This window comes from Tachyglossus aculeatus, chromosome 1, assembly GCF_015852505.1.
Source record: "Tachyglossus aculeatus isolate mTacAcu1 chromosome 1, mTacAcu1.pri, whole genome shotgun sequence".
Taxonomy (NCBI): domain Eukaryota; kingdom Metazoa; phylum Chordata; class Mammalia; order Monotremata; family Tachyglossidae; genus Tachyglossus; species Tachyglossus aculeatus.
In genome coordinates this window covers 104,342,116-104,365,098 of record NC_052066.1, presented here as the reverse complement: position 1 = coordinate 104,365,098, position 22,983 = coordinate 104,342,116, and the positions used below count along the sequence as shown (strand labels likewise).

The following is a 22,983-nucleotide window of genomic DNA, read 5'->3' as shown; positions in this document are numbered from 1 at the left end:
TGAGGATCAGGACAGAGCACAGCCTGTTAGATTTAGCCAAAAAGGAGTCATTGGAAACCTTTAATGAGCAGGGGCTCCTGAGCGAAGGGGATGAAATCCAGATGGCAGGGAGAAGTTGTATTGGACCCATTATCTACCTCAACTTCCAGAAATACCTCATTCCATCCCTTTCTACCCCAATAAGATGGTCCTCCGGTTCCTAGTTAGACTGAGGGCCCCATGTGGGACAGGGACTGCGTCCAACCTAACTTGTATCTACCCTAGTGCTTAGAACATACTTGGCACATAATAGACACTTAACAAGTAGCATTAGTATTAGAAGAGAGTTGGTAGAGAGAAGAGGGATGTGAAGTATAGACAGCCTGTTCACGGAGGGTGCAAAAAAAATGGGAGATGGATGGGGTGCTGTGTGGAAGGTGTAGTGAGGAGGAGGAGGAGGAGGAAGGGACAAGAAAAGCCTTTTTCAGTATGTACTAGACTGTAAGCTCGTTGTGGGCAGGGAACGTGTCTACCAGTCTCCGAAGCACATAGTAAATAATAAATAATGATGGCATTTATTAAGCGCTTACGATGTGCAAAGCACTGTTCTAAGCGCTGGGGAGGTTACAAGGTGATCAGGTTGTCCCATGGGGGGCTCACAGTCTTCATCCCCATTTTACAGATGAGGTAACTGAGGCACAGAGAAGTGAAGTGACTTGCCCAAAGTCACACAGCTAATTGGCAGAGTACTTAGTATTGAACTTTTTTATTTAATGGCATTTATTAAGCACTTACTATGTGCAAAGCAGTGTTCTAAGCGCTGGGGAGGTTACAAGATGATCAGATTGTCCCACGGGGGGCTCACAGTCTTAATCCCCATTTTACAGATGAGGGAACTGAGGCCCAGAGAAGTGAAGTGACTTGCCTAAAGTCACACAGCTGACAAGTGGCAATCCTTGACAATTGGCGGAGCTGGGATTTGAACCCCTGACCTCTGACTCCAAAGTCCGGGATATTTCCACTGAGCCACGCTGCTTCCAAGCACTTAGTACAACGCTCTGCACACAGTAAGCACTCAATAAATCCCACTGACTGTTGTGTAGGAGATTGTGACTTGACAGCAGAGGAGAAGGAACGAGGGGAGAACGAATAGAACAACGAGTTGCGGGAGGAGGGTGGAAAGGAATGAATATTTTAAGGTACGAGGTATTAAGATTCGAGCCAGAAAGATGGACTTGATTTTAAGAGTAAGTGGGAGATCTCCTGGTGCTCTCTGCCCCTTACAAATGCTCTTCAGTGAATTTAGTGCCCGGAGGTGGATAATAATAATAATAATGATGGCATTTATTAAGCGCTTACTATGTGCAAAGCACTGTTCTCAGCGCTGGGGAGGTTACAATCAATCAATCGTATTTATTGAGCGCTTACTGTGCGCAGAGCACTGTACTAAGCGCTTGGGAAGTACAAGTTGGATACAAGATGATCAGGTTGTCCCACGGGGGGCTCACAGTCTTCATCCCCATTTTACAGAGGAGGGAACTGAGGCCCAGAGAAGTGAAGTGACTTGCCCAAAGTCACCCAGCCGACAAGTGGTGGAGCCGGGATTTGAACCCATGACCTCCGACTCCAAAGCCCGGGCCCTCTCCACTGAGCCACGCTGCTTCTCTGATCTCAAACGAGTTGAGTTGAACCAACAAAATGGGAATGCGCGCCAGGGAAGGAATTTCCAGGGAAGGGGCCCTCACCTATCCTCAAACAGCTTCAGAGCCATGAGTGAAAACATCAATACACTGAACATAAACAAGAGAAAGACGTAGAGGATCTCCGGCAAAGTGTTCCGGATGCTTCGGAAGGCTCTTCGGATCTGCCAAGACAAGATTTAGTTCCGTTATGGTTTATGACAGTGTCTGACCTCATTAGCTCGTATCTACCGCAGCGCTTAGAACAGTGCTTGACACATAGTCCTCCAGGAGGCCTTCCCAGACTGAGCCCCCTCCTTCCTCTCCCCCTCCCCACCCCACCGCCTTACCTCCTTCCCCTCCCCACAGCACCTGTATATATGTATATATGTTTGTACAGATTTATTACTCTATTTATACATATTTATTCTAATTATTTAATTTTGTTAATATGTTTTGTTTTGTTCTCTGTCTCCCCCTTCTAGACTGTGAGCCCACTGTTGGGTAGGGACCATCTCTATATGTTGCCAACTTGGACTTCCCAAGCGCTTAGTCCAGTGCTCTGCACACAGTAAGCGCTCAATAAATACAATTGAATGAATGAATTAGCTCGTATCTACCGCAGCGCTTAGAACAGTGCTTGACACATAGTCCTCCAGGAGGCCTTCCCAGACTGAGCCCCTTCCTTCCTCTCCCCCTCCTCATCCCCCCTGCCTTTCCTCCTTCCCCTCCCCACAGCACCTGTATATAGGTATATATGTTTGTACGGATTTATTACTCTATTTTATTTGTACATATTTATTCTAATTATTTTATTTTGTCAATATGTTTTGTTTTGTTCTCTGTCTCCCCCTTCTAGACTGTGAACCCACTGTTGGGTAGGGACCGTCTCTATATGTTGCCAACTTGTACTTCCCAAATGCTTAGTACACTGCTCTGCACACAGTAAGCGCTCAATAAATACGACTGAATGAATGAATACGTTTGTACGTATTTATTACTCTATATTTATTTTATTTGTACATATTTATTCTAATTATTTTATTTTGTTAATATGTTTTGTTTTGTTCTCTGTCTCCTCCTTCTAGACTGTGAGTCCACTGTTGGGTAGGGATTGTCTCTATATGTTGCCAGCTTGTACTTCCCAAGTGCTTAGTCCAGTGCTCTGCACACAGTAAGCGCTCAATAAATATGACTGACTGAATGAATGAATGAACATAGCACTGATTACTGTAATTACCATTATCCTACTACCACTCAGCCCCTACACTTCGCGCCTCTAATGCCAATCTACTCAACTGTACCTTAGGCAAGTCACTTCACTGCTCTGGGCCTCAGTTCCCTCATCTATAAAATGGGGATTAAGACTGTGAGCCCCACATGAGACAAATTAATCACCTTGTATCCTCCCCAGCGCTTAGAATAGTGCTTTGCACACAGTAAGCGCTTAACAAATGCCATCATCATTATTATTATTACCTTGAGCTCTTCTACCTGCCACCAAATCCTTGCCCATGTCCTCCCTCTGGCCTGGAATGCCCTCTTCCTTCCTATACAACAGATAATCACTCTCCCCACCTTTGAAGTTCATTCATTCATTCAATCGTATTTACTGAGCACTTACTGTGTGCAGAGCACTGTACTAAGCACTTGGGAAGTCCAAGTTGGCAACCTATAGAGACAGTCCCTACCCAACAGCGGGCTCACAGTCTAGAAGGGGGAGACAGAGAACAAAACATATTAACAAAATAAAATAAGTAGAATAAATATGTACAAGTAAAATGAATAGAGAAATAAATACGTACAAACATATATACAGGTGCTGTGGGGAAGGGAAGAAGGTAAGGCGGGGGGATGGAGATGGGAAAGAGGGGGAGAGGAAGCAGGGGGCTCCGTCTGGGAAGGCCTCCTGGAGGAGGTGAGCTCTCAGTAGGGCCTTCATCATCATCATCAATCGTATTTATTGAGCACTTACTATGTGCAGAGCACTGTACTAAGCGCTTGGGAAGTACAAATTGGCAACATATAGAGACAGTCCCTACCCAACAGTGGGCTCACAGTCTAAAAGCCTTGAAGTCTTATCATAATCCCATCTCCTCCAAGAGGTTTTCCCTGATTAAGACCTCATCCCCTCCTCCCTCTCCCTTCTGTGTCCCCTATACATTTGGATCTGTAACCCCTAAGCATTTGATAGCCAGCCTACTTCTAGACTGTGAGCCCACTGTTGGGTAGGGACCGTCTCTATATGTTGCCAACTTGTACTTCCCAAGCCTTTAGTACAGTGCTCCGCACACGGTAAGCACTCAATAAATACGATTGAATGAATGAAGGTGAGTTTTGATTTGTAGCCACTGCCCAAGCTAGGAATGGAGTGGACGGGCCTCTGTTTGACTCTCCCTCCTGTAGCCGAGACCGGTAGAGGACTGGAAACTCTCCAGATGTGACCCCGAGAGGGGGAGCATTTATGTACATTTCCGTAATTTATTTTAATTCCAACTTGTACTTCCCAAGTGCTTAGTCCAGTGCTCTGCACACAGTAAGCACTCAGTAAATACAATTGAATGAATGAATGAGTGAATTTTAATGTCCACCTTCCTCTCTAGACTATAGGCTCCTTAGGCATGTGTCTACCAACTCTGTTGTATTGTACTCTGTCAAGCACTTCATTCAATCAATTGAATTTATTCATTCATTCATTCAATCATATTTATTGAGCACTTACTGTGTGCAGAGCATTGTACTAAGCGCTTGGGAGCGTACAATATAAGAAGTTGGCAGACACGTTCTTTACCTACAGTGAGTTTACAGTCTGGCGGGGGGCACTTGGTACAACGTACTGCACTCCTTAAGTGCTCGATAAATTCATTCATTCATTCAATCGCATTTATTGAGCGCTTACTGTGTGCAGAGCACTGTACTAAGCGCTTGGGAGTGTACAATATAAGAAGCTGGTAGACACGTTCTTTACCTACAGTGAGGTTACAGTCTGGCGAGGAGCACTTGGTACAATGCACTACACTCCTTAAGTGCTCGATAAATTCATTCATTCATTCAATCATATTTATTGAGTGCTTACTGTGTGCAGAGCACTGTACTAAGCCCTTGGGAGCGTAGAATATAAGAAGTTGGTAGACACGTTCTTAACCTACAGTGAGTTTTACAGTCTGGCGGGAGCACTTGGTACAATGTACTGCACTCCTTAAGTGCTCAATGAATTCATTCATTCATTCAATCGTATTTATTGAGTGCTTACTGTGTGCAGAGCACTGGACTAAGCACTTGGGAAGTACAAATTGGCAACATATAGAGATGGTCCCTACCCAACAACGGGCTTACAGTCTAAAAGGCATTAAATACCACTAATTGATGGATGAATGCTCTACAGACCTACGTGGTCTCATTTTAAGATAAACTGGAAGAGGGGTCAAACACAAACTTTCCCACCCAAGCCCTTACCTGCCGACTCTCGGGGAAGTTTATCAAGAAGATCGGTCTTAGGCATCTTGACCACCTAATTCCTTGGATTCCAGAGATTTTGAGAGCTGCGTAGATAATCAGGTCAATTAAGGTCAGCTGTAAATCAAATAGAAGGAAGAAAAATTATTAGTCTGAATTGAGGCAATGGCACAATCTGTTAGGATTAGGCTCAGGTTTTGTCCTTAGGCAGCACAGAATACACTGAAAAAAGGGTTGTCAGTGAAAAAAAGTTGATCTTTTTAGGTCCCAAACCCAAGTAGGAAATTCTGGTTTTCTTTCAAAAGTATCCCCAAGCCTCTTTCACAAGGCGTCTGAAGACCGCTTCACTTCTTGTGCCTAAGAGCCTAAATGTGGGTCACTAGTCTTAATTCTGAAAGGGGAGAACACTTCAACTAGAACCTAATCCCCAACCTCAAATATTAATCTGACCAGATCTTAACAATGGTCCTGCCATCCTACAACGCAGACTCAGTTTGACGTGACAAATGTCTCCATTAGAGATTCATTCTTTCATTCAATGGTATTTATTGAGCGCTTACTGTGTGCAGAGAACTGTACTAAGCGCTTGGGAAGTCCAAGTTGGCAACATATAGAGACGGTCCCTACCCAACAGTGGGCTCACAGTCTAGAAGATATTTAGACTTGAAAAACATATCAGAACTATCTTGGTAATTGGAATCAAAGTATTTGGGGCCTGAATTACTTGGCTAGTTTGCTAGTATAGACCTAGCCAAAGTGTCATAGTGCTGGCCCTATTCATGTTTCAAAAACTTCATCCTGGCTGGTGAATCTTCCCTCCCCTCGCCACCCAGAATTTAACCTTGGACAAAAACCATTCCTTTTAGGGAATACTCGGGGAACAAAAATCTGGATCACTTGATTCCAATAAGTGACCTACATTTTCTTTTCAATTTCAAAAGGCTTTAAAATTTCAGTCTTTATTGGGACCCAAGTTTCTCATCCTTGGCCACCCTTTCATTCATTCAATCATATTTACTTAGCACTTACTGTGTGCAGAGCACTGTACTAAGCTCTTGGGAAGTACAAGTCGTCAATATATAGAGACGGTCCCTACCCAACAATGGGCTCACAGTCTAGAAGGGGGAGACAGACGACAAAACAAAACATATAGACAGATGTCAGAATCGTCAGAGCAAATAGAATTAAAGCTATATGCACATCATTAACAAAATAAATAGAATAGTAAATATGTACAAGTAAAATAGAGTAATAAATCTGTACAAATATATATACAGGTGCTGTGGGGAGGGGAAGGAGGTAGGGCGGGGGGATGGGGAGGAGGGGAGGAAAAAGGGGGCTTAGTCTGGGAAGGCCTCCTGGAGGAGGTGAGCTCTCAGTAGGGCTATGAAGGGAGGAAGAGAATTAGCTTGGCGGATGTGAGGGAGGCCATTCCAGGCCAGGGGAAAGACGTGGGCCGGGGGTCGACGGCGGGACAGGCGAGAATGAGGCACCGTGAGGAGATTAGCGGCCGCAGAGGAGCGGAGGTTGTGGGCTGGGATGGAGAAGGAGAGAAAGGAGGTGAGGTAGGATGGAGAGCCTTGAAGCTGAGAGTGAAAAATTTTTGCTTGATGCGTAGGTTGACAGGCAGCCACTGGAAATTTTTGAGGAGGGGAGTGACATGCCCAGAGCATTTCTGTACAAAGCTAATCCAGGCAGCAGAGTGAAGTATATAGACTGAAGTGGGGAGAGACAGGAGGATGGGAGATCAGAGAGGAGGCTGACGCAGTAATCCACCCTTTGCTCGGAAGGAAGCTCCGAAGAGGAAGGAGAATCGGTCGAATCCCATCTCTCCCTGTCCAACCCCGGGCTCTTTAAGGGCCCTCGGGCCACTCACCACCATGGTCAGCATGATGCAAATATTCTTGGTGTCTTTCCAAAACACCGCGCGAGGAGTGACTTTGGCAAACTGGACGAGCCGCCCAAAGAATGCACAGAGGCATATCAATTCTACCAGGGAGGTAGCCTACAAATGGAAAGGACAGAAATGGATTAGGATCAATCATATTAAGTACTGACCGTGTGCAGAGCACTGTACTAAGCGCTTGGGAGAGTACAATGCAACAATAGAAGAGTTGGTAGGCATGTTCCCTTCCCACAAAAAAAAATCCTAAATGGGTTAGGGGCAGGTTAGATAAGTGGCTTGGGTTTTGAGGGCTTTGTCTTGGATTCTAGGAATCAAAATAATAATAATAATGGTATTTGTTAAGTGCTTACTATGTGCCAAGCACTGTACTAAGCGCTGGAGTAGATACAAGGTAATCAGGTTGTCCCATGTGGGGCTCACAGTCTTAACCCCCTTTTTTACAGATGAGGGAACTGAGGCACAGGGAAGTTAAGTGGCTTGCCCAAGGTCACTCAGCAGACAAGTGGCGGAGCTGGGATAAGAACCCACGATCTCTGACTCCCAACGGATGCATCAGAAGTTTAACCTCAGTCCATCAGTGGTATCTACTGAGAGCTCAGTGGATGCAAGACACTGTAACAAGTGCAATACAGTAAGTAGACTTGATCCCTGCCTTCAACGAGTTTTCAGTCTAGTAGGGGAGACAGACTAAAATAAACTGCAGGTAGGAGAAACAACAGAATATGAGCATATAATAATAATAATAATGGCATTTACTAAACGCTTACTATGTGCAAAGCACTGTTCTAAGCACTGGGGAGGTTACAAGGTGATCAGGTTGTCCCATGTGGGGCTCACAGTCTTCATCCCCATTTTACAGATGAGGCAACTGAGGCCCAGAGAAGTGAAGTGAATTGCCCAAAGTCACACAGCTGACAATTGGCAGAGCCGGGATTTGAACCCATGACCTCTGACTCCAAAGCCCGGGCTCTTTCCACTGAGCCACGCTGCTATGTCCTTAGGTGCTACGGGGGTGGAAAGGCTGAGAACCCAATTAAAGGGGGAGACATTATTCAGTCATTCATATTTAGTGAGCGCTTACTGTGTGCAGAGCACTGTACTAAGCGCTTGGGAAGTACAAGTCGGCAACATATAGTGCAAGTCGACAACATGTGGTTAAATCCATAGGTGTCCCAGAAGGGAGGGAGAACAGGTTGGAGAAATGAGCGGTTAATCAAGGAAGGTTTATTTATTACTCTATTTATTTATTTTACTTGTACATATTTATTCTATTTTATTCTGTTAATATGTTTTGTTTTGTTTTCTGTCTCCCCCTTCTAGACTGTGAGCCCACTGTTGGGTAGGGACCGTCTCTATCTGTTGCCAACTTGGACTTCCCAAGTGCTTAGCCCAGTGCTCTGCACACAGTAAGTGCTCAATAAATACGATTGAATGAATGAATTGATTGATTTTGGGCAAGTACTGCTCTGAAAAAAGGAAAGCCCCCATGCTTAGATACCTAGCATACGCATATCCAGAAAACCAGGTTACCATTCATTCATTCATTCAGTCATATTTATTGGGCGCTTACTGTGTGCAGAGCACTGTACTAGGCGCTTGGGAAGTACAGGTTGGCAACATATAGAGACGGTCCCTACCCAACAGCGGGCTCACAGTCTAGAAGGCTCACAGTCTACCAAACTTTTAGTTGTGATAACCATTTAGAGGGGTGTGCTATCTATATTCAAATCACTATGTATACATGTTTGTACATATTTATTACTCATTTATTTATTTTACTTGTATGCATTCTATTTATTTTATTTTGTTAATATGTTTTCTTTTGTTGTCTGTCTCCCCCTTCTAGACTGTGAGCCCGCTGTTGGGTAGGGATCGTCTCTGTATGTTGCCAATTTGTACTTCCCAAGCGCTTATTACAGTTCTCTGCACACAGTAAGCGCTCAATAAATATGATTGAATGAATGAATGAATGAAGGTTTATTGGAGATGTGATTTTAATGGGGCTTTGAAGATGGGGGAAGACTATCTCCCTCATGTCTCCCCCTCTAGACTGTGAGCTCATTGTGGACAGGGACTGTGTCTGCTCCTCGTTATATTGTACTCTCCCCAGAGCTTTGCACAGTGCTTTGCACACAGTAAGCGTTCAATAAATACGACTGACTGACTGAATGAATGGTGATCTGTCAGGTATGAAGAGGGAGGGGGTTCCAAACACAACTCCTCAGTAATCACAGCACCTCTGATGATGAGCAGCAACATGGCCTAATGGGAGAAGCACAGGCCTAGGAGTCGGAGGAGTCACTCGACCGTATTTATTGAGCGCTCACTGTGTAAGCGGAAGTAGGCCGAAGGCGCCATCTTGGCTGAGGGAAATGTCCCCCCATGAGGGGATTGGGTGGGGTGTCATTCATTCATTCAATCGTATTTATTGAGCGCTGACTGTGTGCAGAGCACTGGACTAAGCGCTTGGGAAGTCCAAGTTGGCAACATACAGAGACGGTCCCTACCCAACAGCGGGCTCACATCTAGAAGGATGTGGGTTCCAATCTCAGCGCCATCCCATTCCTGCTGTGTGACCTTGGGCCAGTCATTTAACTTCTCTGTGCCACAGGCACCTCATCTGTAAAATGGGGGTGGAGACTGTGAGAAGCAGCGTGGCTCAATGGAAAGAGCCCAGGCTTTGGAGTCAGAGGTCAAGGGTTCAAATCCCGGCTCCGCCAATTGTCAGCTGTGTGACTTTGGGCCAGTCACTTCACTTCTCTGGGCCTCAGTTGCCTCATCTTTAAAATGGGGATGAAGACTGTGAGCCCCCCCATGGGACAACCTGATCACCATGTGACCTCTCCAGTGCTTAGAACAGTGCTTTGCACATAGTAAGCGCTTAATAAATGCCATCATCATCATCATCCCCACGTGGGCCATGGATTGGGTCCAATCCAATTAGCTTGTATTTACCCCAGTGATTAGTACAGTGCCTAGCTCATAGTAAGTGCTTAACAAGTACCATTATAAAAAATGCCACAATTATTATTATTGCAGGCAGGGATTGCATCTATCAACTCTTATTATACTTTCCCAAGCGCTTAATATAGTCATCTGCACACAGTAATAATAATAATAATAATAATAATAATAATAATAATAATAATGGTATTTGTTAAGCACTTACTATGTGCAAGCACTGTTCTAAGTGCTGGGGGAGATACCCGGTAATTCATTCAATCGTATTTATTGAGTGCTTACTGTGTGCAGAGCATTGTACTAAGCACTTGGGAAGTACAAGTTTGCAATATCTAGAGACGGTCCCTACCTGACAGCGGGCTCCCAGTCTAGAAGGGGGAGACAGACAACAAAACAAAACATATAAACCAAATAAAATAAATAGAATAAGTATGTACAAGTAAAACAAATAGAGTAAAAAATACGTGCAAACATATATACATTTATACAGGTGCTTCAGGTTGTCCCACATGGGGCTCTTAATCCCCCTTTTACAGATGAGGTCACTGAGGCACAGAGAAGTGAAGTGACTTGCTCAAAGTCACTCAGCTGACAACTGATGGAGCTGGGATTAGAACCCATGACCTCTGACTCCCAAACCCGTGATCTCTCCACTGAGCCACACTGTTTCTCATATAGCTGCTGCTCACGGTAAGCGCTCAATAAATACCGCTGATTGACTGATTCCGTGGCCCACCCACCCCAAACAGAGGAGATACTGGCAGCTACCAAGTGGTCACTCAACCTGGGAGAAATTTAGTGGCCTAAAGGACCACATAAATTGGTTACCACACATAAGGCACTGGGATATGCCTAGATAGCAACCCAAAACCTATTACTCTATTTATTTTACTTGTACATATCTATTCTATTTTATTTTAATATGCTTGGTTTCATTCTCTGTCTCCCCCTTCTAGACCGTGAGCCCGCTGTTGGGTAGGGACAGTCTCTATATGTTGCCAACTTGGACTTCCCAAGCACTTAGTACAGTGCTCTGCACTCAGTAAGCGCTCAATACGATTGATCGATTGATTGATTGATTGAAAACCTCTGACGGCAAAGTCCTGGGTGCGAGGGATCTCTCACTTGGCTTCTGGATGAACTCAAAGGGGCCTTTTCCTCCGGACATTGGCCAAGATTCTCCTTCAAAGGCCTGGGCTGCGGTCTGTCAGTCGGCCACCCCGCCAGACCACGAAGCTGTGGTCACACCGCTGGAATGGCAGGGCTGATGCAAGTGGGGACGCTGCCAGAACCCTGGACCCTCAATCCTTCTCTTTTATTTTTCTTTTCTGGTATTTAAGGGCTTAGGACACTTCAGACAGTGTCTACATAGCAGACACTGTGCTAAGCGCCGGGGTGGATACGAGCTAATCAGGTTGGACACAATCCATGTCCCACGTGGGCCTCACCATGTTAATCCCCATTTTACAGATGAGGTAACCGAGGCCCAGAGAAGTTAGGCGACTTGCCCAGGGTCACACGGCGGAAAAGTGACGGAGCCGGGATTAGAAGCCAGCTCCTTCTGATTCCCTGGTCTGAGCTCTATGCACTAGGCCACGCTGCTTCCCGCGGCCTTTCTTCAGCCTGCCCTAACCCAAGGGAGGACAAAATAGAGCTTGGCTGGATTGGATGCCCGGGGCCCACATCAATCAATCAATCAATTGTATTTATTGAGTGCTTACTGTGTGCAGAGCACTGTACTAAGCGCTTGGGAAGTACAAGTTGGCAACAGATAGAGACGGTCCCTACCCAACAATGGGCTCATAGTCTAAAAGGGGGAGACAAACAACAAAACAAAACATTTGGACAGGTGTCAAGTCATCAGAATGAATAGAAATAAAGCTAGATGCACATTACAAGATAACCCACAGTACTACTTTGAAAGGAGAACTCTTGCCAGAGAATGCCTTCAGAATGGATGGCTTCCACTGCTCATTTGCCTAACCCAACCTCCCTTCTCCTCTTCTCTTCAAAATGCTTCTCCCTCCATTTTCTATCACCTGTGTGAAGCTTTCCCAAAGGTTGCAAAAAGAGGTCTAGAGACTAAACTTTACTTGACTACCAATGTTCAAATTCACAGTCAGATAAATGCACAATTCAAGGTAGGATGGAAGTTACATTTCTTATGGGGAATAGATGCCTCAGGTGACATGGGTTACCATGAAAGACACTTTGACAGTCCCTACCCAACAGGGGCAGTGAGGAACCCAACCTCTAGTTTTGAGGAGATTTCAGCAGGTGGTCGGGTACAGATCGTTGAAATGGCCACCACAGTTTCCCACTGGGCCCACTCCATCTTCCGAGTTCACATGTGCACTCGTTTACAGGTGTCTTACGTTTCTGTCTCTTAGCCTCCACTGTAGGAGCTGCGTAGCAGCGGACAAAAGGGTAGAGCTCTCTTCCTCCCTTCAAGGCCCTACTGAGAGCTCACCTCCTCCAGGAGGCCTTCCCACACTCAGCCCCCTCCTTCCTCTCCCCCTCTTCCCCCTCTCCATCCCCCCACCTTACCTCCTTCCCTTCCCCACAGCACCTGTATATACGTATATATGTTTGTTCGTATTTATTACTCTATTTATTTTACTTGTACATATCTATTCTATTTATCTTATTTTGTTAGTATGTTTGGTTTTGTTCTCTGTCTCCCCCTTCTAGACTGTGAGCCCACTGTTGGGTAGGGACCGTCTCTATGTGTTGCCAACCTGTACTTCCCAAGCCCTTAGTACAGTGCTCTGCACACAGTAAGCGCTCAATAAATATGATTGATTGATTGATTGATTAGAGAAGGGGATGGCCAAGCCCACCAGCACCCAACTGGATTTATTTTGGTGCCAGCCCGACTTACTCGGTTTTTGTAGGCTGGGCCCAGCCAGGCAGAACTCCAAGGCAGAAGTCGCGCTCCAACTATTATTATTACGGTATTTGTCAGGCGCTCACTCTGTGCCAGGCACTGTACTATGGCAGCTACAGAGGTACAGAAGACCTCACTGACATAAAGCAATCCAAAGCGAAGACTTTAGCCTGTGAGCCCCCTCTTCTAGACTGTGACCCCACTGTTGGGTAGGGACCGTCTCTATATGTTGCCAACTTGTACTTCCCAAGCGCTTAGTACAGTGCTCTGCACACAGTAAACGCTCAATAAATATGAGTGAATGAAAAAGAATCTGAGCTGGGGGGTGATCTTGCACCAGCTTGGAACTCAGTCCCCGCGATCCGACAGAACACGGCTCTCCCCACCTGCAAAGCCCTCCCCAAATCCCACCATCTCCAATTTTCAAAACCTAAAGTCATTCATTCATTCAATCGTATTTATTGAGCGCTTACTGTGTACAGAGCACTGTACTAAGCGCTTGGGAAGTACAAGTTGGCAACAACAAATACTATAATTATGAATTATAATAATGATTAATATATAATAGTAAACCATTAAACTTATTATTATGGTCTTCATCGATGTGCCGATGTGCCGTCCCACATGGGGTCTGCATTCCAAGGGAGGGCGCAGAGAGCAAAAACAGTATATAAATCCCGTCTTTACGGATGAGGAAATTGGAAAAGTGAGAAGAAGCATGGCGCAGGGGTTAGAGCCCAAGCCTGGGAATCAGAAAGTCTTGGGGTCTAATCCCGGCCCCGCCACTTGTCTGCTGTATGACCTAGGGCAAGCCACTTCACTTCTCTGTGCCTCAGTTCCCTCATAAATAAATAATAATAACGCTGGTATTTGTTAAGCGCTTACTATGTGCCAGGCACTGTTCTGAGCGCGGGAGCTAATCAGGTTGGACACAGTCCCTGTCCCACGTGGGGCTCATCTATAAAACGGGGATTGAGACTGTGAGCCCCACGTGGGACAGGGAACGTGTCTGACCTGATTTGCTTGTATCCACCTCGGCACTTAGTCCAGTGCCTGGCACATAGGAAGCGCTTAAATTCCATAATTATTATTATATACAGATAGATTGAATGACTTGCCCAAGGCCACACAGGAGGCAAGGGGCGGAGGCAGGATTGGAACCCAGGTCCTCTGATTCCCAGGCCCATGCTCTTTCTACTAGGCCACACTGCTGCACATCAATGTATCAGCCGCTTCGAGTATTTAAGTATTAAATACTACTTAAGTAGTATTAAGTATTTAGGAGTATTAAGTATTTAGGAGAAGCAGCATGGCTCAGTGGAAAGCGCCCGGGCTTGGGAGTCAGAGGTCATGGGTTCGAATCCTGGCTCCACCACATGTCTGCTGTGTGACCTTGGGCAAGTCCCTTCACTTCTCTGAGCCTCAGTTCCCTCATCCGTAAAATGGAGATGAAGACTGTGAGCCCCACGTGGGACTGATCATCTTGTATTCCCCCCAGCGCTTAGAACAGTGATTTGCACATAGTAAGCGCTTAACAAATGCCATTATTATTATTATTATTTACATATTTATTTAGACCCTCCCTCAGCACTTATGTACATAGGCCTGATCACTTGTCCATTCAGTTTATTTCGATTACTCCATCACAGATATTTTTATCCCTGTTTCTCCCATCAGAATGTAAGCTCCTTTGAGTCAGGGCACACACCCAATAATACTTTAGTCATTTCTCAAATATGTAGTCCAGTGCATTGCACACAGGGGGGTGCTCAGTAAATACCTTTACCGTTACTACCCAACCCTATAGAAAAGGGGCAGCATTACCAACTTTTTTTTTTGATGGCATTTATTAAGTGCTTACTATGTGCAAAGCACTGTTCTAAGCACTGGGGAGGTTACAAGGTGATCAGATTGTCAGTAAGTGCTCAATAAATACGATTGATTGATTGATTGATTGAATATATTCACCTATTCTATCTATATGACATAAATATATTCACCACCACCCCCGCACCTGTCTATATGCATATATATTTGTACGTATTTATTACTTCACCTGTTCACCTCTATTCTATTTAGTTTATTTTGTTAGTATGTTTGGTTTTGTTGTCTGTCTCCCCCTTTTACACTGTGAGCCCGCTGTTGGGTAGGGACCATCTCTATGTGTTGCCAACTTGTACTTCCCAAGCACTTAGTACAGTGCTCTGCACACAGTAAGCGCTCAATAAATACGATTGATTGATTGAATAAATATATTCACCTATTCTATCTATATAACATAAATATATTCACACACCCCCGCACCTGTCTATATGTATACATATTTGTACATATTTATTACTTCACTTGTTCACCTCTACTCTATTTTATTTTGTTAGTATGATTGGTTTTGTTGTCTGTCTCCCCCTTTTAGACTGTGAGCCCACTGTTGGGTAGGGACTGTCTCTATATGTTGCCAACTTGTACTTCCCAAGCGCTTAGTACAGTGCTGTGCACACAGTAAGCGCTCAATAAATACGATTGATTGATTGATCAGATTGTCCCACGGGGGGCTCACAGTCTTAATCCCCATTTTACAGATGAGGGAACTGAGGCCCAGAGAAGTGAAGTGACTTGCCCAAAGTCACACAGCTGACAAGTGGTGGAGCCGGGATTTGAACCCATAACCTCTGACTCCAAAGCCCGGGCTCTTTCCACCGACCCACGCTGCTTCCCATAACTGCTGCCTGCCCAACAGGTAACCACATGATGAGGGGAAGCCGGTCATAATTTGATCTTTAAAGAAAAACTGTTTCTGTCCCAGAGGGGGTGAACTGGTGGCTTTCAATTTTTGGCCAAAGCCAAGCACGGGACCATAGGCAGCAGGGCACAAAAATCGCTCTCGAAGACGTGAAACTGAATTATACATTAGTTCCTATCTTAACCGCATTTTGCAACATCCCATTCTATCGGCGAGAAACCAATTATGCCTTCAACACAACATTCCTTCCAACTCAAATTAGCCATAGGTCACGCGTGTTAGGGGAAGGCTACACCCTGATAAAAAATGTTGGACCATTATCAACCCCAACGGTATGGAGAGAAAGGACTCTCAGGGCCTGTTATTTCCCGGTGAAACAGTAGCCCGTGAAACCGAAGGTGTCGGTTCCCACTTCGCTGCTCGCGCTTACCAGGAAAGGTAATGGGTACACGGCGGGTTCCTCAAACAGAGCAAGGGAAAGGTTTACAAAAATAAAGAAGTATGTGGCTACTTGCATCGTCCAGTGGTTGTAAAAATAGTAAAGTCTGTAGGAAAAAAGAACGAGAAAGGAAATTGTAAGTTAAGTAGCCAGTCGTTGCCGATGTGCAAATATACGAAGACCCTCTCAGTGGAAACGGTAGCCAAATTTTGGTAGTACATAGCCCCTTGGCAACCAGGATTACATCCCGAGTCCCCTCCCATGAATAATCTAGTAGATTGTTTGGCACAGAGATGGTCAACTTACTGCAAAATTAATAAACTTCTAGACTGTGAGCCTGCTGTTGGGTAGGGACTGTCTCTATATGTTGCCAACTTGTACTTCCCAAGTGCTTAGTACAGTGCTCTGCACACAGTAAGTGCTCAATAAATACGATTGAATGAATAAACTATATCATGATCATCTATCAATCAATCAGAGCACTGTACTAAGCACTTGGGAGAATACAACTGAGTTGGTGGACATGTTTCCTGCCCATTAAGAGTGAACAATAAAAAAATTATTATTATGGAATTTGTCAAGGGCTTACTATGTGTCAATAAGAATAATGATAATGGCATTTGTTAAGCACTTTTTTATGGCATTTGTTAAGCGCTTACTATGTGCAAAGCACTGTTCTAAGCACTGGGGGGGATACAAGGTGATCAGGTTGTCCCACATGGGGCCCACAGTCTTAATCCCCATTTTACAGATGAGGGAACTGAGGCTCCGAGAAGTGAAGTGACTTGCCCAAGGTCACACAGCAGACATGTGGTGGAGCTGGGATTCGAACCCATGACCTCTGGCTCCAAAGCCCATGCTCTTTTCCACTGAGCCACACTGCTTCACTTAGTATGTAGTGGAGAGCCCAGACTTGGGAGTCCGAGGTCACGGGTTCTAATCCTGGCTCCGCCACTTGCCAGCTGTGTGACTTTGGGCAAGTCACTTCACTTCTCTGTGCCTCAGTTCCCTCATCTGTAAAATGGGGATTAAGATGTGAGCCCCACGTGGGACAACCTGATTACCTTGTATCTTAACACAGTGCTTGGCACATAGTAAGCACTTAATACCATTATCATTATTATTATGTGCCAGGCACTGTGCTAAGAGCTGGGGCGGATACAAGCAAATCGAGTTGGACACAGTCCTTGTCCCGCAAAGGCTCCTGGTCTTCATCTCCATTTTACAGATCAATCAATTGGATTTATTGAGCGCTGGGGCACAGAGAAGTGAAGTGGATTGCCCAAGGCCACGCGACAGATGAAAGGCGGAGCTGGGATTAGAACCGATGACCTTCAGACTTCCAGGCCTGTTCTGGAATCACTACGCCATGCTGCTCCTCAAGCATTGTTTTAAGAGCCCGGGCTTTGGAGTCAGAGGTCATGGGTTCAAATCCCGGCTCTGCCAGTCGTCAGCTGTGTGACTTTGGGCAAGGCACTCCACTTCTCTGGGCCTCAGTTCCCTCATCTGTAAAATGGGATGATGACTGTGAGCCCCCCGTGGGGCAACCTGATCACCTTGTAACCTCCCCAGCGCTTAGAACAGTGCTTTGCACATGGTAAGCACTTAATAAATGCCATTATTATTATTACGCCCTGGGGTAAATACAAGTTGATGGAATCAGACACAGTCCCTATGCCACATGGAGCTCACAGTTTAAAATATCTCAAAAACAACTTATCCCCTCACATGAAAGGAAGAGGGTCTTTCCCTAATGGAAGCCACCTTACTCATGGAAGCTAAGAGGGGAAAAGTCCACCACCAGACCCAGTTGTGTGATTTTAGTCTAGGTAAATAGACAGATTCAGTATGGTGCCTTTTCATTTTAGTTTTGTCTAAACTAGAATGACTCTTTTACCACTTCCCAACCACCTAATTTCTTCACAAACAATGTTCACAAAGCATGCTTCCCCTTTCCTGAGAAGTGGGCACTATGATTTGTGTATCTAGAAACACATTTCTGGCAGTCCTGACACACCCCAGAAGTTAAAACCCAAACAGTTTATTCAACTACAGTTGAATTCAGTACAATTCAAGTGCTGGGTCAATGGGTCACATGTGTGGATTTAAATAGGACAAGAACTCCCAGGATGAGGAGTTTGCCCCCTTCTAGACTGTGAGCCCATTGTTGAGTAGGGACTGTCTCTATGTGTTGTCAACTTGCACTTCCCAAGCATTTAGTACAGTGCTCTGCATACAGTTAGCGCTCAATAAATACGATTGAATGAATGAATTCACCGGCTCGATTCACAAACCACACAACACCCTCTGGGGCAGTGTTCTCGAATGTGGCCACCAAACACGTGTGGCACAGGCACTGGTGTTGGGCAAACTCTCTCAGGACCCTAAAGTTCTCCAAATTGCCCTGGTGCCCGGTGAGGGAAAAGGTGGGCATAGCTTAGCTGGGCAGAGGCCTGAGACCAGAGCATGAAGGTCCAACACCCAAGAGATTCAGCCTCCAAAGTGTCAAACGAAAATTTCCTGCATGGCCTAGTGGATGAAACTATCATCAACTATCGTCTCTACGCTGATGACACCCAAATCTACATCTCTGCCCCTGCTCATTCTCCCTCCCTTCAGGCTCGGGTCTCCTCCTGCCTTCAAGACATCTCCATCTGGATGTCTGCCCGCCATCTAAAACTCAATATGTCCAAGACTGAACTCCTTATCTTCCCTCCCAAATCCTGCCCTCTCCCTGACTTTCCCATCACTGTTGGCGGCACTACCATCCTTCCCGACTCACAAGCCCGCAAACTTGGCATCATTCTTGACTCCGCCCTCTCGTTCACCCCTCACATCCAATCTGTCACCAAAACCTGCCGGTCTCAGCTCCGCAACATCGCCAAGATCCGCCCTTTCCTCTCCATCCAAACTGCTGCACTACTGGTTTAATCTCTCATCCTATCCCGACTGGATTACTGCATCAGCCTCCTCTCTGATCTCCTATCCTCCCGTCTCTCCCCACTTCAGTCTATACTTCACGCTGCTGCCCGGATCATCTCTGTGCAGAAACGCTCTGGGCATGTTACTCCCCTCCTCAAAAATATCCAGTGGCTACCAATCAACCTACGCATCGGGCAAAAACTCCTCACCCTGGGCGTCAAGGCTGTCCATCACCTCGCCCCCTCCTACCTCACCTCCCTTCTCTCCTTCTCCAGCCCAGCCCTCACCCTCTGCTCCTCTGCCACTCGCCTCCTCACCGTGCCTCGTTCTCACCCGTCCCGCCGTCGACCCCCGGCCCGCATCCTCCCCCTGGCCTGGAATGCCTTCCTTCCACATATCCGCCAAGCTAGCTCTCTTCCTCCCTTCAAAGTCCTACTGAGAGCTCACCTCCTCCAGGAGGCCTTCCCACACTGAGCCCCCTCCTTCCTCTCCCCATCCCCATCCCCCCCGCCCTACCTCCTTCCCCTCCCCACAGCACCTGTATATATGTTTGTGCAGATTTATTACTCTATTTATTTTACGTGTACATATTTACTATTCTATTTATTTTATTGTGTTGATACATTTTGTTTTGTTGTTTTGTTGTCTGTCTCCCCCTTCTAGACTGTGAGCCCGCTGTTGGGTAGGGACCATCTCCATATGCTGCCAACCTGCACTTCCCAAGCGCTTAGTACAGTGCTCTGCACACTGTAAGTGCTCAATAAATACAATTGAATGAATGAATGAATGAAACACGGGCCTGGGAGTAAGAGGACCAGACAAGTGTCTCCTGTATGATTTTGGGCAACTTAACTTCTCTATGCCTCAGTTCCCTCATCCGCAAAATGGGGATTAAGGCTGTGAGCACCCTATGAGACATGGATTGTGTTGAATCTGTCTCCTATCGAAACCAGCACTTAGTACAGTGACTGGCACATAATCAGTCAATAGGATATATTGTGTGCTTTCTGTACACAGAACACTGTACTAAGCACTTGGGAGAGTACAATGTAACAATATTCCACACATATTCCCTGCCCACAGAGGAGCTTCCAATCTGGAGGAGGAGACATACACTGAAGTAAAGTACAGAAATGTACATAAATGCTGTGTGAGGTTGGGAGCGGGGATGAATAAAGGGAGCAAGTCAGGACGGTGCAGAAGGGAGTTGAAGAGAAGGAAAAGAGGGCTTAGTTGGGGAAGGTTTCCTGGAGGAGATGTGCCTTCAATAGGTGAGCGCTTAAATACCATTAAATCTACCACTCCTGGAATTTAAATGCCACTCCGTGCCCTAGCTAAAGGTGTTGGGAAGAATACTGCCAGAAAAGATGGGGTCTCCAAGTCTAGAGGTTTCATGGCTTGCCAAATTTCCTCCAGCTCCCAAGAAAACTCAACATGAAACTCCTCCAAAGGAGAACTGCATGCTTTATTTTTGTTGCCATGAAGGAACAGGATAGAGGTAACTCTTGCTATTGTTTTTGTTGAATATCATAACGCAAGCAGAACCCAAAACTAAAAGAACCGCTGGCAGATCGCATCATGATTACACAGCAAACACACAGGAATTTCCTGCAGTTCTTTCTCTGGCAGAAGTTTAAAGTTCCTTATCCCGCCCTTTGGGAAGGGAGATAGTGAAGTCCTTTAAAGTGGGATACTCCACCCCTCATCCCAAACGTCTGCACCGTTGTTGCTCAGGATTTAAGAACCACACAACTTTTACGCAAGTCCACAAACCCCGACCCTGGTTACTTTCTATGAGAGCATTCCCAGTCACAGAAAGTGGGAATTCATTTATTCATTCATTCTATCGTGTTTATTGAGCGCTTACTGTGTGCAGAGCACTGTACTAAGCGCTTGGGAAGTACAAGTCGGCAACATATAGAGATAGTCCCTTCCCAACAATGGGCTCACAGTCTAGAAGGGGGAGACAGACAACAAAACGAAACATGCGGACAGATGTCATCACAGTAAACAGAAATAAAGCTAGATGCACATCATTAACAAAATAAATTGAATAGTAAATATGTACAAGTAAAATAAATAGAGTAATAAATCTGTACAAACATATATATATATATATATATCGGTGCTGTGGGGAGGGGAAGGAGGTAGGGCGGCGGGGATGGGGAGGAGGAGAGGAAAAAGGGGGGCTCTTTCAGAGGAATAGTTATATTAGAAGACACGCCACCTTAATATACCATACCTGATGGCTTGAGGGGAGGTTTCAAATGGGATGTTTCGATTGTACTGGGCATCATAGACATAGGCAGCAGCTAGAAGCAGATCCTATTAATATTACAAAGAAAGACACTGTAGGAACACCCAACATACGAATGAGAAATTTGACATTAAAAAAAAAACTCTTGCAGGCCTTCACACTAGAAGAAAAAGATTTTTTTAAACCAGTCTGTGCTTTCGAAGTATAGGATGAAATTTCAATCAATCAATCAATCGTATTTATTGAGCGCTTACTGTGTGCAGAGCTTGGGAAGAACAAGTTGGCAAAGGAGCATGGAAAGACATACACCTTTTATGTTGTCTCAAAAACCGAATCCTATTACTATCCCCCATTATGGGTGAATAAGTTTCCCAGTGTAGGATTAAGCCAGAAGAGAACTATAGATAAATTCATTTTAAATGGACAGAGCATGTACAGTTGGGCGAAAAAATAGGCTACGGTGTTAGAGACACAATTTCTGCATTGAATAGTCATGATGTACTTTAGATGGCCCCCTCTCAGGGTCACACCTGGAGAGTTTCCAGTTCTCTACCAGTCTCGACTATGGGAGGGAGAGTCAAACAGAGGCCTGTCCATTCTATTACTAGTTTGGGCAGTGGCTAGGGTGTGGAAGGCCATCTGCTACAAGTCAAAACTCCCCTGTGCCGGATAGCGGCGGCACGGGAGAGAGCCGAGGGCAGAGCCTCAGATTTACTGTGCGGAAGGAAGCAATGGTAAACCACTTCCCAATTTTTACCAAGAAAACTCTATGGATACACGACCAGAGCGATTGGTGATGGAGGTGGGGCATTCTGGGAGAGATGCGTCCGTGGCATCGCTATGGGTCAGAGACGGTTCAAAAGCATCCGATGAGACTTTAGGTGGAACAATTCCTCATATCAGATTATTGCTTTCTTCCACTTCAAAGCCTTATCGAAGGCCCATTTCCTCCAAGAAATGGTTAAGCCTTCCTCTTCTCTTCTCCCATTCCTTTCTGCGCCACTCTCACTTGCTCTTTCATTCATCCTCCCTCCCATCCCCAAAGCATATATGTATATACCTGCAATTTATTTATATTAATGTCTTTGTTGGTACACTGTACTCTCCCAAACGCTTAGTACAGTGCTCTGCACACAGTAAGCGCTCGCTAAATACGGTTGAGCGAATTTGTTAAGCACTACGCGCCAAGCACTGTTCTAAGCACTGGGGTAGATTCAAAGTCATCAGGTTGTCCCACGTGGGGCTCAGAGTCTTCATCCCCCTTTGACAGATGAGGTAGCTGAGGCCCAGAGAAGTTGTGACTTGCCCAAAGTCACACAGCTGATAAGTGGTGGAGCCGAGATTAGAACCCACAACCTCTCACTCCCAAGCCCGGGCTCTTTCCACTGAGCCACGCTGCTTCTCTACTTACTGCACGCAGTAAGTGCTCAATAAATGCCACTGAATGAACTGATTTAGGTGAGGCCTTAGCTAGCTCCCTGCTACGTTCTGCGTTGCAAAATGCATGAATATTTTCTGGATGGCATTTCATGTTGAAAGCCAGGAATGCAGGAAAAGTGAGTACACTTCAAAAAACGCCATACAAACAAAATAGGCAATAGCACACTGGGTTAGACCTGAAACGATAATACGTGAGGTACATTTTACATGTTTGCGGTGTGCCAAGCACTGTCCTAAGTGCTGGGATAATAGTAATAATAATAATAATAATGGCATTTGTTAAGTGCTTACTATGTGCAAAACACTGTTCTAAGCGC

General features: G+C 45.5%; 1 protein-coding gene across 1 annotated transcript in view; it reads right to left on the bottom strand.

Annotated features, from left to right (window-relative positions):
• Positions 1–22,983, bottom strand: part of LOC119930427 (two pore calcium channel protein 1-like) — a 94,446-nt gene that overhangs the window by 58,149 nt on the left and 13,314 nt on the right. Inside the window, exons 2-6 of the mRNA XM_038748758.1 lie at positions 21,212–21,294; positions 16,039–16,153; positions 6,991–7,119; positions 5,115–5,231; positions 1,725–1,843 (exon numbers count right to left, since the gene is read on the bottom strand). Coding sequence (XP_038604686.1) covers positions 1,725–1,843; positions 5,115–5,231; positions 6,991–7,119; positions 16,039–16,153; positions 21,212–21,294 — 563 coding nt within the window. The remainder of the gene's footprint in view (positions 1–1,724; positions 1,844–5,114; positions 5,232–6,990; positions 7,120–16,038; positions 16,154–21,211; positions 21,295–22,983) is intronic.